General features: G+C 42.6%; 1 protein-coding gene across 1 annotated transcript; it reads right to left on the reverse strand.

Moving 5' to 3' along the window:
* Positions 1–9,982: 9,982 nt before the first annotated feature.
* On the reverse strand, positions 9,983–16,602 carry LOC117881266 (serine protease inhibitor Kazal-type 6-like). The gene is made up of 4 exons (XM_034778291.1): positions 16,520–16,602; positions 14,209–14,234; positions 11,279–11,406; positions 9,983–10,128 (listed from the first exon to the last, which is right to left on the reverse strand). The coding sequence occupies exons 1-4, from the start codon at positions 16,572–16,574 to the stop codon at positions 10,083–10,085; spliced, it is 255 nt and encodes an 84-aa protein (XP_034634182.1). The 5' UTR covers positions 16,575–16,602; the 3' UTR covers positions 9,983–10,082.
* Positions 16,603–19,425: the final 2,823 nt, after the last annotated feature.

Genomic DNA, 19,425 nt, shown 5'->3' on the forward strand with positions numbered 1-19,425 from the left:
CTTCACCAAATCCTACAGAAATAGTCCCACCTGAACAGTGAAATATCACGAGTGCTAGCTGTAGTGCCTGGGGCTATTGAACTATGGTAGTGCTTTCTTATAAAGGATTAATATTAATGGGAACCTCTAGTGTTGTTCTCTAAAAGTGCAAATTGTAAGTAAGTTATTAATATTAGCTTAGCTACTACACAATGCTTGGAGCTGTACAATAAACACAAAGACAGTCCATGGCTTAGCCATGCTGGCATGATTGTTTCCTACATGGTGTGTGTTTGCTTTGGGAATGTGGTAGTGTTGAGGAAAGTGCATTTTTGAATGAATGTAACTTCTTCCAGTCCAGTGTTTCCCAAACTTGGGACGCCGCTTGTGTAGGGAAAGCCCCTGGTGGGCCGGGCCAGTTTGTTTACCTGCCGTGTCCGCAGGTCTGGCTGATCACGGCTCCCACTGACCACAGTTCGCTGCTCCAGGCCAATGGGAGCTGCTGGAAGTGCGTGGGCCGAGGGACGTACTGGCCACTGCTTGCAGCAGCTCCCATTGGCCTGGAGCAGCACACTGGGGCCAGTGGGAGCTGCGATCGGCTGGACCTGCGGACAAGGCTGGTAAACAAACCGGCCTGTCCCGCCAGGGGCTTTCCCTAAACAAGCCGCATCCCAAGTTTGGGAAACACTGTTCCAGTCGATATGCATTCACAACTCCCCTTAATGCCAGTGTGCACAAGTGAGGGCAGAATCTGATCTAGCCCATGTGGGAACTCCTGTTATTTGCATAAGTTTAGTGGGAAAGGTTAGAGGTTTTCCCTCCAAGACTATGCTACTGAAATCTTTGTGTCTAATCTTATCTCTTTGTCTTTGTGTCTCTCTTTTAGGGCAGCATGTGGAAAACTTGGCTTAAAACACCCTGGACCATGTCATAAGAAAAAGAAGGCATACAAGTGGATTTCTTGTTTTGAGTTTCCATAAGAAAGTCCCTATGTAGAAGCACATTCTCTATTTGTTCTTCTATATAGTGGTTGCAGATGGCATCACTATCTCTGTTTCTTTGTTCAGTAAAATAAATTCTGTACAGTTCTTTGTTTTTCTTTTTTCTTTAAAGGGGGGTTTGTGGCCTCCCATGAAAACCTTCCTGTTTGCTACAAAGCAGCATTAGGTTGAGGCTCGATTCCCACTATAAGCTTGATTTTTACTGTCCCTTCTCAAAACAGGAATCTGATCTTGAAATATTGCATGTAGAGGACATCCTGGGCTAACATTTTCCTTGTAATTTTGGTTAAAATAAAAAAGATGAATCAAAGTTATGGTATTTTGAAAACTGACCTGTTCATTTCCTTTTTGAAAATGTTCCTTTCATTTGATTCATAACATCTCCAAAGTGGGCTGGCCTGGAAACTCTGCATTTGGTTTGTGTAGTTGGCCCTGCTGAAGAGAAAAGCCTTTTAGTATTTTTAAAAGGCTAGAGGGGATAGTGGGAGAATTAAAAAAGCTCTAAAGGGCCTTATTCTCCACACCACCTCACCAGTCTTAGACCCATAGAACTCCATGGAGTTGTTTTTACACATATAGGACCAGATTCTCCTCAGTGCCAAGTTATAACTGATGAGGGGCTAGGGAAGTGAGGAAGCATGTCACACGGTATGCACCCCCATGTCCTCTTTTGGGGCGTGGTGGAGTTGTGATACCATCGTGGTTACAGTCTACCTGTCTTTAGGCTGAAAGTTGCACAGCCCAGAGGCTGCAGACAATATGGCTGCCCTTGCAGTCAGGGCAGTGCAGCTCACTGGCCAGAATCAATTACAGTGGCCCTTGCATTCAGGGCAGTGCAGCCTAGGGGGCAGAGTCCATATAACTGCCCACAGATGCAGGGCAGGGTGGTCTGTTGGCCAGAACCACTTTAAGGCAAGCGTATAATGTGACTAGAGACAAGGTAATAACAAAGCTACTCTTAGGCTGGGGCGAGACGGGGAGAACCTCACAAGCGACAAAAAGTACCAAAGTTGTGTCTGTGAACAGTAAGGTCCACCAGGTTCATACTGGGTGTTGGCAAGAGATAAGGGTAACTAGCCTGCTTTAGAAGACGCCTTGTAACTAGGACTGTGACGGATGCAGCAAACATCAGGAGAACTGGAAAAGACAACTGCTGTCTTTGGCTCCACAGCTTCAACAGGAGAGGCCCTTCCACTGTAGGGAAACCAGACCCCGACTGAGAATAAGCAGCATCTGCAACACACATAGAAATGTACATGAGAGTCTTTGGGTTTTCAGCTTTTTGACATAAACTTGAAATTTTTCACTGTAAAAAGAAAATAATTTCTTGACCAGCCATGCTAATGAATGTTTTCTCTATAATCTGGAAAGAGTTTGTATGAGACATCAAAGACCACATTCCCTCTTTCTGAATGAAAACGGACAAAGGATTTTGCTTAGTATACTTTATTGAATAAGCAAATTAAGAGACAGTGACACCATCAGCCTGAAAAGAGCAGAGAAGTGTCTCTGTGCAGTGATCTGCTTGTGGAAAGTGAAAGCACTTTCATTCATCCTCAGACCCGCAGCAGGGTTCCTCATGTCAGTTTTTGCACAACTTATCCTACAGAAGACATGCAGAAAGAGAGAGAGAGAGAGGATGAGAATGATCTAAATGTATAGTCTTGGAAGGTAAAACATTTCAAGTTTTCCAGTGAACTAATCCAATAGATGCTAATTATTTATACATGATGGGCCAAGTTTTGCCCTCAGATATGCAACTGGACTTTGATGAGAGTTGTGCACATGTATTTGAAGGTAGAACCCTTATAGAAGAGTCCTATACAATTGAATAGGGATAAAATTAATAGGGTTCTGTAGAAACTGAAATAAAAACCCACAGAATTAGAATGAGAACCATTCTAGATAATCTTAAACCAGTCCATACAATCAGATAGCTAATATCTCTGCTACAGAAGTTTACAGACTGGTTTTAAAAATTCTCTACTACAGTTCTACTGGACTTTTTCATAAAGGAAAAATTTATTTCAGATTAAAACAGTTCACTTTTCTCCTCATCCCCCGCACCTCCCCCCACTCCACCCCACCCCAAATATTTGTATACTGTTCAACTGAATAATCTCAACATAGAGGTTTGAAGGTGCTCTTCCTTTGGTCTCCTGCCACTAGGCCTATCTAGTTTTTCTAGTATCATAAGCCTTATGATATTATGGCTTAATATTTAGAGGGGAGATTTCCAAAGGCACAAATGGGAGTTAGACACCTAGCTAATGTTGATTTTCAGTGGGAGCTGGGCACCTGACTCCCCTCTGTTCCTCTGGAAGTCTCCCCCTAAATCTTTTGTTCTACTAGTCAATTTTGGCTAAAGCCAGCTACAATTTGCCTGACCAAAAACCAAGGTCACTACAGCTATCATTTCTCAGCAAGATGGTAACCACCAGCAGTCATCAACACAGTAGTGCTAGCAGTGATTAAAAAGAGTTTTAAGAAAAGAGCAGCAGCAATGGTTTCTTGGGGAAATATGTTACAATAGGCTTTTCAAGATCTTATTCCAAAATACAATTAGTCAAGGGGTAATATTTTCAAAAGCACCTATGTGTCATAGGAGCCTAACCCCTATTTTCAAAAGTGATTTGGGTGCTTAAGTTTCCTTGAAAGTCAGTGGGACTTAGGCTCCTATGTCTCTAAGATGTTTTTCAAAGTTTTACCCAAGCTCTATTAACACTTTTCTATAATATATCTGAAAATGGCTGGCCTATGAGTCCCTGCATTTAACAGCCTGTACACTCATTTTTAAAAGGTTCATTTCCCCATGGGCACCTCTTCCTGGCCTGATTCTCCATTGCCTTGCACCTTGTATAGTCATGTAGCCAGTGCAAAGTGGGTGCGAAATACTACCAAGTCAAAATTGCAGCATTCCAGCCCTACTTTTTACCGGTGTAAGGGTATGTCTACACTATGGGATTAATCCAAATTTATATAATTCGAATTTGGGAAACAGATTGTATAAAGTCGAATGTATGCGGCCACACTAAGCACATTAATTCGGTGGTGTGCGTCCATGTACCGGGGCTAGCGTCGATTTCTGGAGCGTTGCACTGTGGGTAGCTATCCCATAGCTATCCCATAGTTCCCGCAGTCTCCCTCACCCATTGGAATTCTGGGTTGAGATCCCAGTGCCTGATGGGACAAAAAACATTGTCGCAGGTGGTTCCGAGTACAGCCTCACCCCTTCCTCCCTCCCTGCATGAAAGCAACGGACGGCAGACAACCATTTCACGCCTTTTTTCCTGGGTGAACACTGCAGACTCCATACCACGGCAAGCATGGAGCCCGCTCAGCTCAATTCCACTCCCACCGCGCTTGGCTAACTGCAGGGAAGGATTTCTTTTCAGCCACAGGCAAACAGCCCAGTAGGAACGGCCACTTCTGTCCCCTTAATTAAATTCCCATATTTCAACCAGGTTACCATGAGCGATATCACTCTCCTGAGGATTACACAGCAAGATAAAGAACGGATGTTGCTTGAATGCCAGCATACACCGGGACCATACGCTGCCAGACTTTGTCATTCAATGATACCAGATTACTTGCTGCAAGCATGGCACGGTCAAGTGTCCTACCATGGAGGACGGAATAAGGCTGCACTGCCCAGAAACCTTGTGGCAAGGCTTTTGGAGTACCTCCAGGAGAGCTTCATGGAGATGTCCCTGGAGGATTTCCGCTCCATCCCCAGACATGTTAACAGACTTTTCCAGTAGCTGTACTGGCTGTGAATGCATCCCAAGTCCTCAGGGCAAAGTAATCATTAAAAACCCTTGCTTTTAAAACAAGTTTTATATTTTAAAAGGTAAACTCACCTGAGGTCCTTTCCATGGGGTCGTGGTCTTGGATACTGGGTTGGGAGGGTACTTCAGTCAGGCTTAGAAAAAGATCCTGGCTGTTGGGGAGAATGGAGTGCTGGGTGCTCTCTGCAAGCTCATCCTCCTCCTCCTCCTCTTCCCTGTCCGCAGAATCCTCAGGTGTAGCTGATGAGATTACCCCCGCCTCAGAATCCACGGTCAGAGGTGGGGTAGTGGTGGTGGCCCCCCCTAGAACTGCATGCAGCTTGGCGTAGAAGCGGCATGTCTGCGGCTCTGACCTGGAGCGACCGTTTGCCGCCTTTGTTTTTTGATAGGCTTGTCTGAGCTCCTTGACTTTCACGCGGCACTAATCTGAGTCCCTATTGTGGCTTCTCTCCATCATGCCCTTGGAGTTTTTTTCAAAAGTTTTGGCATTTTGTCTTTTTGAACGAAGTTCTGCTAGCACTGAATCCTCTCCCCATATAGCGATCAGATCCAGTACCTCCCGTACGGTCCATGCTGGTGCTCTTTTTCGATTCTCGGACTGCATGGTTTCCTGTGCTGATGAGCTATCTGTGGTCACCTGTGCTCTCCACGCTGGGCAAACAGGAAATGAAATTCAAATGTTCGCGAGGCTTTTCCTGTCTACCTGACCAGTGCATCCAAGTTGAGATTGCTGTCCAGAGCGGTCACAATGGTGCACTGTGGGATAGCTCCCGGAGGCCAATATCATCGAATTGCGGCCACACTAACCCTAATTCGAAATGACAAAATCGATTTTGGCGCTACTCCGCTTGTTGGGGTAGAGTACAGAAATCGATTTTAAGAGCCCTTTATTTCGAAATAAATGGCTTCGTTGTGTGGACGGGTGCAGGGTTAATTCGATTTAATGCTGCTAAATCTGAATTAAAGTCATAGTGTAGACCAGGCCTGAGTGACTTCACAAGGTGTAGGGGATGGAAAACCAAGTCTCCTTGTCTCCCTGCTCACAACTGATACACAGCTCATTGCAGAGGCTTCATAAATTGAGTTGGGAATGATCTATAATGAATCTGAAACAGCCTCATTTTGTTCTGGTGGAAGCGCTTCAACTTCACAGAAATTGCTGAATCCTACACCCTCTAGCACATACTTACCCACCCACAAAAATCTACCAATAAATATACCATCTGGTTTGTGGCCACATGTTGGGGAAATAAATGCTTCAGGGTGGATCAGCTCTGAGAGTATTTTTTTTTCATTCAGAATTAGTCGTTTATTTCTGTTCTTGCCTGACTGATCCACCAAGCGTACACTTGTTGCTGTATGTTTTACTATCAGTGCCACAAACAGACTGGCAGACTATTGGGCAATTAGTGACATCTAGTGGCGGCTTGCATGTCTCCCCGCTCACCTCCCGATGAATATAATAACCGAGAGAATATAATAACATTTTAGATGATTTTTGCCACCTGTTTCTTCTATGGCTCCACAGTTCAGAGAAGTGGATAAATGGTTCTCATTCTGGTCCAGGTTTATACACTCAGGTTCAGGATTTCCCTCATTTCCTCTCTGTCTATGAGGAGAAAGCAAAGGCCTCCTGCCTGTCTGAATAGCTTGCCCGTTGATGGTCATGGAAGACAAGAGTTTCAGTACTATCTAGGGTGCGGGGGGATGGGATGACCCTACAGCCTTTTCTGTTACATGTAATATCTGATACGGCACAACTCTATTGGCACGAACTAGCCAGCAGAGCTGACACATACAAGAAATTGGCCCTGACATGCAGAGCGATTGAATAAAAGCTCCAGAAGAGTTTGGGTAAGATGAAGAGAAAATCCAGGACAAACAGTACCCATTGCCCTTCTCTGTTGCTCTCTGTGGCCCAAATTCTTGGCTAGTGGAAATCAATATAGCTTTGGGGACTTTAATGGAGTTACGTCTATTTACGACAGATGAGGATCTGGCCTTGTATCTCATACAGTCTAAGTACAGATTGTATTGACTACATGGGTAGCTGGACCACAGCAGTTTACTCCCTTGGTTTGATGGCACTGGGGTAGTTTTCCTGCTTGATTCCTTCCAGTTTCTCTTATTGGTTTTAGTGTTTCTCATACACAGAGATCTCATCCAAAGTGTGGTGCAAACCATTTATACTGATCTGGAAAATGTGATAGATTAGTAGCACTAATAAGTAGACTCATCTTATCATCCTGACTGGCAATTCATGGAACAAACACACAGACATGGATGATACAGTGTTGGAGAGAAATTAAATTCAAAACACTCATCTGTCAAAAAATGGAACGAAACCTATCCCAGCAAACAACACGGCATGGACATTTCTGCCCTAATGGACTGAGACTGGATCCGTAAATCATGCTAGTACATAATGACTGGATCTGTTTATTGTTGGACAGAGAACATTCTTCAGGATTCACTGTTCCACTAGAAGTTTTTGCTCAGCTGGTTCTAAGGACACACTCGAGCTTGTATAAAACAGCATAGTTCTGTTGACCTCACTGGAGTTGCACTGATTTATGCCAGCTGTGGATTCCTAAACATGTTTCTTTCAAAAGAATTCAGAATGTTGATTTAGGTTTTATTTTTTCCTTCAATCACATCTGAAATAATTTCAAAGCAGTGTCCGGAATGTCACAGCCTTACAGCAGCACTCTCCTGGATGTGCTCTCTGCAGTAGTGAGCTAATGCACAGGCAAGATATGCTCCAGGGAGTCAAATTAACACTTGATCTCAAATGTCCTCAGCAACATCTTCCAGAGATGAATCAGTTCTTCTTGGAATTATCCATTCATCCAGCTTGTTTCAGCTCTAATGTCTAAGGCTGCACATGATGCTGAACTCTCCCTTAAATAATCTGGATTTCCAGAAAGTTCCAGATGTCAGACAAAGGGCTCTGTATATTTATGACCTCCACAACGTGCAATATTACAGATTGTGTATGACTCAAAATGAATGAACACCCTTGATTCTCAGCTGAACTTTTTTTATCCATATGTGACTGGATACGGTAGCTGTAAACCATAAGAGAAGCAAAAAAGCCCATAGATGATGGTAAATATTACACTGAGCCATCACTTTCCTCTATTACTACTGCTGACTTTTATTTTTCCCAGTGGGTGCTCCACCCTGCTCTGCCCCTTCCCTTGATGCCCCACCATTGCTCTGCCCCTTCCCCACTCCACCTCTTCCTACCCCCTCTCTGCCCCCTCCCCCAAGGCCTGCCACCAATCCACCACTTGCTGTTCTTCTCCCTCCCCCACAGCGCCTCCTACCAGCCGCCAAACAGCTGATCAACCGCCCTGCCAAACAGCTGTGGCTGGTGGGTGCTGAGCACCCCCTATTATTTTCTGTGGGAGCTTGAGCCCCGGAGCACCCACAGAGTCGGCACTTATGTCTATCAGTATTATTAGCTATGCACAGCCTTGCATTAGCTCACACTTTCTAAAATGCAAGATGTTGCCTTAGTGGAGCCTGGAAGCTTGGAGAGGCTAAAACAGAACCCAAGGAATATGCCCCCAAACAAAGAAACTGGTACAATACAAGAAAGCATGACTTACCAAAACCCATCTGATAAACCTCCTTTCTCACCCCTTGAGCCCAGTAGCCTCACCCTAAAACAACAGCGCCATCAAGGGACACATTCCTTCTGCACCAATCGTTTAAAAAAGGATTAAGAAGAAGTTGATCATATTCTTAGCTTACAGATACATCATTGCAAGGGCTCAATATGGTATCCAGAGCTTAGTGTCCTAGTGATGCTCCTTCCTGCCAACCTCCAAACTTTCTGGCTAAGTCTAACACACCTGGGCACCAATTAGCTCCAGCCTTCACAACAGAATAGAGAAGGTAATAGGTGGTGACCCATCGATCAGCAGAGAGGACTCCCTAGAGTAGAATAGAATGTGCTCCCATCACTAATGTGCCCTCCTTCTCCTTGTCTGGGGCCATGGAGAGGTTAATTGAGGCTTGTTGGTGACAGACGATTATCCTGCCAGCTGCCTTTTCGTCACATCAAAGGGGACCAAAACTTATTCACCCAAGAAGCAGAATTATCATCATAGTGAAGACAACAAAGACACCTGTTATTTTCATGATGGAGATGGTTGTCAGATCTGTGTTCAATATCTATTAGTGCTCTGCTCAGTAGGTGCCGTCTGAAGAAACCCCATTCACAAAGTCCAGTTGTAACTCTTCCCTTTGATTGTGAAATTCCCCATCAGTCATTCTGTTGCACTGTACAGTGTGCTAAGGCCGATTCCCCAATATGATGGTCTGGATTGATAAATGAGGAGTTTGGTGTGTTGTCTGTTTGTCTGTCTTCCAAATTCATTCACCTTTAAAAGGTGAATAAGAGCAGAGAGATCTCTTCCTCCTTTTTCATTTTGTGGCAGTTTTTATCAGTGCTTTATTCTGAACCAAACTGATATGTTTCAAGCTCAAAATTTGCTTTCCCTTAACACCCGCAAAAATCTGCTAAATATTCTCAGTTTTCATGAATATTTCTTCTAGTGAACCCGTTTCCTGGAATATTCACAGAAGACAAATGAAAAGGGGAACAAACAAAGCCAAAACAAGCGATCCAAGAGCCCAGTAAAGCATTAATAGTCCGAAGTATAAGAGCAAAACAACAATTGTGCAGGGCTGCAAATGAGATATATAAAGCCAGCTTATCAGAAGTGAAAAAGAGCCACTACTGATCAAACCTAAGTGGCGATTGTTTGACAAAGCTATCACTTTAATTTCTGGTCCTGTCTGCATGCTAGAGGGCTCTGTAAGAAAGCGTGTAATCGGGATCCAGCAGCAGTCAGTCTGCAGAGAGTCAGCCTAGAGTATGGTAGGTTGAGTGAGCCTCTCTATTTTAGAAAGCAGCCTGCTTTGTCTGTCTCTGTTTTGGGGTTCTTGTGTGCTACGGTTTTCATTTCTAAAAAAATCAAGTAGTGTTACATTGCAGTCTTCTGGAAAGGGTATTTTATGTTTTTATCTAATTTCTCTGTGTGTATATCATGAACACAGCAGTATTATATCTTTTATTCTCTGGAATTACTGCTCTGTAATTATTTTCTATACGCTGGAAAGAACTCATATACAGCATTACAGTCCATAATCCCTTCCTCTGGAAAAGAAACAATGGACAAACATTTCTCCTGCTTTGCTTGTTTAATAAAGTAAACTGAAGAGACAGTGATATGATCCAAACTGATAATGGATACAGATAGTGTAATCAGGACTTTCAGACTCAGTTACAATGGGGATTCATTCAACATTCACCAGTTTTCTTCAGACGCAGTGTCCCATTACTTTTCCTAGGAGAAAATGAAAACACAGAGAAATTAGAGGCAGCAAACTTGATGTTATAGACTAAAGTCCCCAACTGACCCACTTATGAACAGAGATTCTGTAAGAATCTGCAGTTTTCTACTAGATTGATAGAGCCATTCCTTGGCTATTTTCCCCTCACAGATTATGGCATAGGTGCTCATGTGAACTATCAAACCTCTTGGGTCTTCAAACTTGGTTGGGAAATCTCATGAGAGAAGGATCTCCTCTTGTGATGTTGAGCCAGAACTATTGCAAAACCTGCCTCCTTTGTTGCAGAATTTTTTCTCTTAGGATTCTGCACAAAACCACAATGCCCAGAGTTGCAAGAAAATTAAATTAATATACTATAATTTAACTAAATGTGGAAACTGGGATTCAAGTTTTGCACACAGGTTGCGTCACTCCATATGTCAGACAATCTGGTTTGCCTGTCTCTAGAATTAAGACATTGCCATCTTGGGTTCACAAATGGTGGAAAATATCTAATGTTTAATGCTTTTATCTCCTATTCAAGTTCTTCAACAGCCCGGAAGGTAACTTGTTCACTATCTGTATGAGCATGGGTTGCCATACTGTTGGGAAATCAATGGGGATGTTGCTAAATAAAAGATCACAGAATTTAGCCTGACACTAATTTTCAGCAAGATGGCCACCACCAGTACTATATCTATGAATAATACTCTGCCATGGCATCGACCCTGATAGAAACAGGAGGGCTCCTAACTACAGTGGATTTCTTTTTTGTTTAGACTTTTTATTCTTATTCCATGAGTAAAGTCTTCTGACACTTTCAATACTTTTCAATCCTATATAAAGTTGTTTGGGTCCCAGATTTCTTGTTAGCAAACACCTCATTTGGGAGATGTAGCTCTGTGGGCTCACCTTTTGATTGTCTAGTCTCTAATCTCTGCTGAGATATGGAGCTCTCCACTGACTTCTAGTGATCAGTATTTCAATCAATTTGGCCTCATTACTGGGAGAAACTCTATAGAAACTAAGCAAATAGGCAAACAGATACAGATTCTGAACATGGGGGCAACCCTATGGGATAATAAGATTTATAGAAGTGACAGATAAATCAATTCTTTTCAAAGTTTTAATGCCTCAGGAGCAGTTCCTTGTTTCTGTACTTACGTGACTGCTGCACAAAAGGAACACTTGTTTGTATAGGTTTTGCCATCAGAGCCACAATGAGGTTGATAGATCTTTGCACAGTAGGTCTCTCTACCTCTCTCTACATTCTTAAATTCACTGCAGTCAACCTATAAACAAAATAATGCCATTTTATTTAAAATTCCCTTCCTCATTTCTTTCATCTACAATTACAATAATAATGGGGTTGCCTACTCCCTGTGCCAGATCCTCAAGTAGTGTGAATCAGCATAGTCAGTGGAGCTACCCACGTTTACACTAGCTGAGGATCTGGCTCTCAGGAGTAGTTAAAACAATGGAAACAACAAGCCAATTTTTCCCACTGAGTAGTATCTGACACCAGCAGAGCCAGGTGTATGACATCTTTCTAGGGTTTGCTATCCCTTCAAGCCTGTCTGTGTTGAAGAGATGGACACACAGAGGGCTGTAGGGAGTAGAACTGCTAGGAAAATGGGTACATGTTTTGTGAAAACTCCCATGAAAAATTTATCTTTTTTTTTCTTTGAACAAATTTGAGTTATAAAAGTTTTTGACCAACACTAGTTGTGAGTCGCTCTTTATTGTGGGGAAGGTCAGGTTCCTGAGGACATGTTAGATTCATTCAAAGGGCGATCATAGCCTCTTGTATCCCTGAAAGTAGCAGCTTCCAACTCATCTTATAGCTGTGAGAAGAACTAGCTGGGCAAAATTGCAGGCAGGCCTCGTTCAATTGTGCAGCTACTAAACATAAAAAGAAATTGTAGAAAGAAGAATCCCAATTTAAATCTACCTTACTGCTGCATCAGTTATGGACCAGAGGATAAAACTGAGGATGGCAGAATCGGAAAAAGAACTACCCTTCCCAGACCAGAACAGCCCCTGACCCAGCTTCTAAGGTCTGTACTGATTCCAACCAAGCGAAGTGTCATTCCTGATCTTACTTCTGCAAACACATGAACTCCATGGGCTTCTCATCTACTCCCATGTGGAATTCAAGGTGATGGTTTTAATCTTGAAAACTCCATGTGATTTGGCTTCTGGTTACCTTTGGAACCACTTCTATCCTTAAACCCGCTGTGATAGCTACGCCCAGCTGAGGTGCTTTGCTGACAATGCCTAGGTATGAATTTTTAGGGATTAGAAGCAGGGTATTCTTAAGGGAGTTCCTGTGATGGTGGAGTACCTTTTCTTTGAAGGTTGGAATCCAAGTGTATTAGTTTTCAGAGCAATGGTGCAATGCTCAGGAGGACAGCAGACCCTATAACCTGTGAAACAAGCCTAGATTGGGTCTGCCAAGCTTGACTCACAATTTGTAACTTGTCAGGTTAGGCAATTTAAACTGGATTTTTATCTGACGCTAGGAAGGACTCGTGATTATTAAATATTTCATCCTTGTATTGCCCCTGTTTAAGGAGAAAACTCTTCCTCCTTCCTCTCTGGATTACTCATCTGTTGATGCTAACTGGAGGGGAGCTGCAGTGATGGAGGACCCCGTCACCCTTTCCTATATGATTGGCACCACGTGACTTAGCTGTGCTTTATTGGCACTAGTTGAGAGCCACAAGAAGTAAAGTCTCAGTATGTCGCTAACCCAGTAAAGCAGTTAAGGACGTGCTTAACTTTAAGCATGTGAGCAGTCCCACTGAGCTCAAGCATGTCCTTAAGTGCTTTGCTGGATCAGAGCCTTAAATGCAGTTAACATGGATTTACCTGTGACAATGCAAGATCCTAGTCAATGGGTAAGATGCAGACAAAGGGTGAAATCCTGGCTCCCTGGTGGAAGTCAACATAAATCTTGCCATTGACTTCAACGGGGCCAGGATTTCACCCAAAAAACTTTTATAACTGTGGAGAAATCACTCCCCAGAAATGCTCCACCTTCTTGAGCTCTGGTTAGTTAGAGCCTGGGAGGAAATTCCACCCTTGGCCTCCTGCTGCCAGCCTGCCTCTCGCTGGAGGAGGAAAATGTCACTCCACAACAAGGATGAGGGACTGGTTGTTGGATAACTAATTGGTTCTGGGCCAGTTGGCAGGCATATGGGGGTGGAGTGTCCTCTGTGACTGAGTGGTGTGGAACTGCTGCAATGGCTGTGAGGAGCTGACCAAATTTAGCCTGGATCCAAGGCTGTAGCCAGGCTGATGGAGCAGCTCAGATGCAGCAGAAGAGTCCCAGGCAGCACAGGGATTAAGGAGACAGACACCAGTCAACACACTAGAGACCAGAGCTCAGCAGCAGTCCAAACTCTCACTGGACTAAAGCCCCAGCACCACTGCAAGGGTTGGAAGGTACTCTGTTTGGGACTGAGACTGGGTGGCTGTTTGGACTCTTAATCACTTTGGAGAGCATTATTTTGCATATTCAGGGGTTGGGGACTGGGTACATTTTACTATATTGCTGGAGGATGTGGATAGGTGACTTCCTATAGCTGCCCCATCTTTGAATCATCCTCAGTAAAACCCGAGGGCTTGTCTTTGCTCAGATGAAAATGTTGTTTGTTGTTGAGTGCAGCATTTGTTTGTGGGGTTTATTCCTGCCTCCTCAATGGGGTTGGAGCGTCATTGGAGGTAAGTGGAGTTCTCTCAGGCACATGGTTTGGGATAGGGGAACCACTTGACAGTCAATGGAATTTAGATTCCTAAGTGCCTAAATCACTTTTAAAAATGAGATTTAGGACCTTAATTTATTTGGCACTGCAGTGCTGAGTGCAGCAATGCCTAGATATCTTTAAAAATCTGGGCCTGAATGCTATCAGTCTGACTGTATGAAAACTGTGTGTCTGAATCCTAGGGATTTATTCTCTGGATCCTGTAGCATTCCTCTATTTTACCTTTTTAAATACTTCCCATTTAATTTTTAGTGTTTTTCCTGCCACAGATCTTGACTCTGCAATCATTCCAAACCACTTATTTTTGATCAAGGGAAAATGACTCACCTGACTCCCATTTTGACTGGCAGCACCTGGAACAAAATCACAGACACAAAAGGTCAAATGAAGCAAAATGTTTGAAGGCTATTCAGTTAGACACCTGGGGACAGATTCACCAGTTCACATTGGCTGCTTTGTGCCATGCTAGCTACACAAAGCCACTGTTACTTTGGATTAACTGTAGCTAGTAAATATTACTGAGAGGTTTCCTGTATTCGTGGGTCATTCGTGAAATATTACCTCCTTTGATGTAAATAATGACAGTGTTTTTCAGTGTTGAATACAACACATTTATCAAGACTTATTATAACTGCTAACAAATCTTATTTACTTCTGGATATTTGAATTCTGTGTCAGCATCTAGCACAGTCTTTGCCTATCAGAGGGAATGAAGCCCCTTTCAGTCAAATGGACACATCAAAGCAAGATTAAAGGCCAGGGAGTCAGTTTTGTGCTTACTGCTCAGGATGGTCTAATGGTTAAGATGCCAAGCTGGGGTTTAAGAGACCTAGGCTCAATTCCTAGTCCTACAATAAACTCATTATTGGCCTTGCTTAAGTCACTTAATCTTTCTGAGCCTTGATTTCCTCATTATTATCCGCACTAGTGAGGTCTAGTAATAAGGTCACTAGTGAGGATAGTAATAAAGTCTTTCTTTCACTCTGGATCTGTCCTGTCTATATGGACTGCAAGCTCTTGGGGACAGGGTCTGTTTCTTACTATATGTATGTCCAGCACCTCTGATCTCAATTGGGTCCTCCAAGTGAAACGTTAATATAAATAATAACACTACAAAGAAGAAATCAGTTGTTCTTGGAATAAAGCAGTTCTTTTTGATGACACAGTTTTCTTTCTCTAAGGATGTATATATGTTGGGCATCTCCTGTAACAGTCATGGCTTCCAAAAGGTAAGAGAAGTCAAAGTGCCCTGTACGCATGATTTTCGCAAACTACAATGTCACAGGGTTTGTTGGGTGTGACCCAAAAGTAATTAACACCCTTAGATCTCTGTTGAAACTCTCTTGTCTAGTGCAACCTATGATGAGATATATAGTAGCAAAAGTTACACATAGTCCTTGCATCAATTTCAGTCTCTTGTATACCACCAAATCCCACAAAACTCAATCTAGGTTTGCATCATCCTGGAACTGAATCAGATTCAGGCCACCTCCCCTAAAAGGCAAGACATTATTAATTTTATTAACTGTTTAGTGCCAACTGTGTACTTGGCTGTGAACAAGACCCAAAGAGAGCGGCAGTGCCTGCCACAAAAACCTTGCAATATGCACTGTGAAATCCAGAGGAGAGAATCATTATTTTTATCTTAGAATGCCAGTAGTAAACTATTGGACCCAGTCAAAAAAAATTTGACAGAACAGTTTTCTGTCAGAAAACAGTGTTTTGTCAAAACGGACAAATATCAACAGAAAAATATCAATTCAATTTAAAATCAAAATGGAGTATTTCATTCTGATTTTCTTGGCTTGTTTCAACTTTCATATATAAATATAATGTAATACTAAAGTTAACATTTTATAAAAATATTATACTTAATATTCATGGTATAATGTTTCAACAGTCTTAAAATGAATGTTTTAAAAAGGTCAGTTTGATGTTTCCAGACTAAAAATGTTCAGAATTTCCATTGTATGGGGGGAAAAATTGGAAATTTCAACTTTTTGTCCCAATTTGGGATAAAAACAAATTTTGAAATGTTGGAATTTCCTGCGGGATGGACCAGCTCTAAATTTTATCATATTGTAGCCTGAAGCCCCCTGGTCTCTCAAATATATCTCCAGCCATTAGAGGATTCTATCAGTCAAGCTTCCACTGCTGGACTCACCCCTTAACCGCAGAATGGGAGACATCCCTGGTTTGCACCACCAGCAAGAAATAACAGAGAGTCCTGTGGCACCTTTAAGACTAACAGATGTATTGGAGCATAAGCTTTCGTGGGTGAATGCCCACTTCGTCAGATGCATAGAAATAGGTTCCATTTGCTCAAATTCGTTAAAGATGCTGAGATGTTGCTTGTTAAGTGGTGCACAAGAGTTCACTTGCTAGTGCAGCTCCCTTCCAGCATCTAAACATTGGTCAGGCTCCACTATTCCTTCCACATGCATGGAAAGAGAATAAGCCACTGCACTGATACCTGGAAAGAGGAACTCCCCTGAGCAGCATGTGCATCTGTCCCTTAAGGCTCCCTCTCTTCTCTCTTCCTAGAAACTGAGCTGGGCTGACTACATCATCCAGGGGACAATGCACTAGGCCACCACCAGCTGCTCCAGAATATCAGGAAATAACAAAATGTACTCACTGGAGAAGCAGAAAACTGCCAGAGTGAGGAGTAAAAAGACTCCTGTCATCTTCATGGTGGAGCTGGGTGTCTGGCCTCTTTCACATCTGTCAGTGCTTTGCTAAGTAAATCTCCTACCCAAAGCTTACATATATATGCAGCAGTCACCATGACTGTGAAATCACCCTGACATGGTAATTGGCATGAGCAGAGAGGTGGTGCCTGTTAGGTAGTGCCAGTTTGTAAGCAATGTCCTCATCTGAATGTGTTTACCTATACTTATACACATCACAGGAGTCAGAGCTTGGATCTTGCGGATAAGGGAGACGTATTGCAAATTAGACACTCTCCATTTGCCAGCTGACCACTGCATTTCCAGCACGTTGCACCTTTAAAACAGTGACTCAATAGGGTGGCTCATTATTGGTGGCTGCTAGTGCCTTATTGACGCCCATGGGTGTACACAAGTCCCTGAAGGGGGATTTACAATGGAACAAACTAGTTCCCATTGGGCATGTTCCAGATGATTCACACCAAGAGAGTTTAATGCTTAAATTATTTGGTGTCTCCAAATTTGAGAAACGAGTTCAGTTCAGCAGATGTGGATAGAAATGATGGAATGTGGCCCCTTTTCTTGGCTTGTGAATTTCATGTATTCCGTTTTTTTGAGCTTGGGAAGCCTGCTATTTTGGCTGAGTGCTGGAAATATTCAGCCTACAAACAGTCATTTGAATTCTGAACAGCTGTTTGGTTTGACCTTATTCATGTTGCTTGTTATCCACTCTTTAGGAATGTTTTCCTGGGTGTTTGTTTTTTTCACACAAATACACCGTTTGCATGGAAACAAGAGCATCACAGAGGTATTCACATTTTATACTTATATTTCATTATTCTGATGCTAGTAAGTTTCAGTTGTCAAATCAAGGACCAGAAACATCACTATGTGAGTCAGGTGAACAAGGAACACACTACATTAAAGAGGAGCTAATAGATGAAGCGGACAGTTGGTGGAAACTGTCCAAATTATTCAGTGTTTTCACCATTTTATCTAGTGTTATCTTCTGTGGGAGACTAAGGATAACTTTCTCCCTGCATCCCCCCTCACTTCCTTGAATCTTCAGTACTTCCAGTGCAACAAATGGTGTATCATTTGGGCTTCTTAAAACAAATCAAAACGTAACGATTTGCTGGTGAATGGGTATCATTTTCCCTTCACTCTACGATATTGGTATAAACTCCAGATGGAACAGAGCTGGAAAGTTGAGATCTGGATCTGAACTTCCACAAAGCTCAATGAGGACTGAGTGTTTGGGTCCCATATTTGGGTTTGAGCCCATCTGCAGTAAAAAAGGACTTGACATTTGGCATTACATGGGCACATTATCCCAAAACAGGAGGTCTTTGTGCACAATCACAAATTCAGTATAATCCAGAGAAGAGCCTCTCAATCCCTGAATGTCACAGTAGGGCTTGGGGTTTTACCATGACAAGAGTCAGTTTGCCATTAGTGCACAGAAACCCCAGGATACATTTCCAAACTGAATATACTCCTAGGTGGAAGATAACCATGGGTCCTACTGACTTGTGCTCATACGCAGAGCACAGAGATTGATAGAAGTATTGATCAGCAAGCTGTCTGCTTTGCCTGAAGGCCTTTTGTTTGGTGAACTGACACATTATTGCTCCTGATTATTTTAGGAAAGTGTGGAGCAAGTAAAAGACCCTGTCAGATCCCAACTCCCTACTTAGAAGGGAGAAGGACAGAAACACTATGTAGCAAACAGCAGGTAGAGGGAGGCAAAATTTGCTTTGCTTCTGCTACCTTTTGCTTCATCTTCATTTAAACGTTCTGAATTTCTCAGAAGTCCTAAATTTTCTATATTCTGAGTTTTGGTCTCTTTGCACATCCCTGTAAAGTACATTCTTAAAGGATAGGATTTGACTAAAATCGATGCTGGTTTGGATTGTCAATCAGGTTTTGTTTTGGAAAAGGTGGAATGAGGGTGGATCCTTCTTTGGGTCCCCTTTTTACTGAATCTCTCAAAATTGGGCAGAATTCTGGATAAATGTTTTCTGCTCTGATCCCTCTCTGATCTTGACACGTGGCAACATTAGGCAACATAAGCAAAGCCTGGGGAAAATGGAAGGTAGCCATTTTATGCATAGTTTTTAAGCAAGTCTAAGGCACTCAAGAATGCAATGAAACTTTGAAATTGCAGCCTGAGAGAATGCATCGCTTCCCTTGCACTTGGGCATGAGGAAGTCTCCTTAATTCAATCCCATTTCATTATGTCCTCTTGCCTCATTGCTCCATGTATGGAATTCTGGATTCTGTTGGCTGCTGCAATGACAACATTAATCCAATGAACCTGGGGGGAAATCACAAATGTTTTTACTTGTTTGTAATCTTCTGAACTGGGACAGGAAGTGAGGTGGGGATTTCTTTGTGGGAAAGGAGGAAGGAAAGAAAAGATCATTTTGAAGGGTGGGAGTGGGGGTTTCCTCTAAAGATTTGTTTTTAATGTTTGGATATTTATCTTACCCTAGCAAAAATTGCATATGCCTGTTCTATGCCACTTTGCAGTTCATGCCTGCAGTACAAGTTCTGTAACCGGCAAGGTTTAGTTATTTTTAACTGAATCTAGAGGGATCATCTAAGTTCTGGAGTTTCCCTGAATTTTGAAATACAATTGTTAAAGCAGGTCTGTGTGTCTTTCACTTTCTGAAGTGAGATAATGTCAAGATGCAAAACCTCAAAATTTAATACAGCTACAAGCTAACTCTAAACAGCATCCATTATGGCCCTGATTCAGTACAACACGTGTACTTTTAAGCACTTGAGAAGACCTATTAGAATCAATGCCAGTAAAAACAACCAGTATATATTCATGTTACTCAAATAATGCTTCATCTTAGGCAGCAGGTGA

This window comes from Trachemys scripta, chromosome 8 (assembly GCF_013100865.1).
Source record: "Trachemys scripta elegans isolate TJP31775 chromosome 8, CAS_Tse_1.0, whole genome shotgun sequence".
In the NCBI taxonomy this organism is placed as follows: domain Eukaryota; kingdom Metazoa; phylum Chordata; order Testudines; family Emydidae; genus Trachemys; species Trachemys scripta.

Bases quoted from the DNA above. Each gene is read 5' to 3' on its own strand.
- LOC117881266 (XM_034778291.1), bottom strand. From the start codon at position 16,574: ATGAAGATGACAGGAGTCTTTTTACTCCTCACTCTGGCAGTTTTCTGC. The intron at 14,235-16,519 runs GTGAGTACATTT...ATTTTGTTCCAG, and splicing joins GGCAGTTTTCTGCTTCTCCA to GTGCTGCCAGTCAAAATGGG. The intron at 10,129-11,278 runs GTAAGTACAGAA...ATTTTCTCCTAG, and splicing joins TCCTTTTGTGCAGCAGTCAC to GAAAAGTAATGGGACACTGC.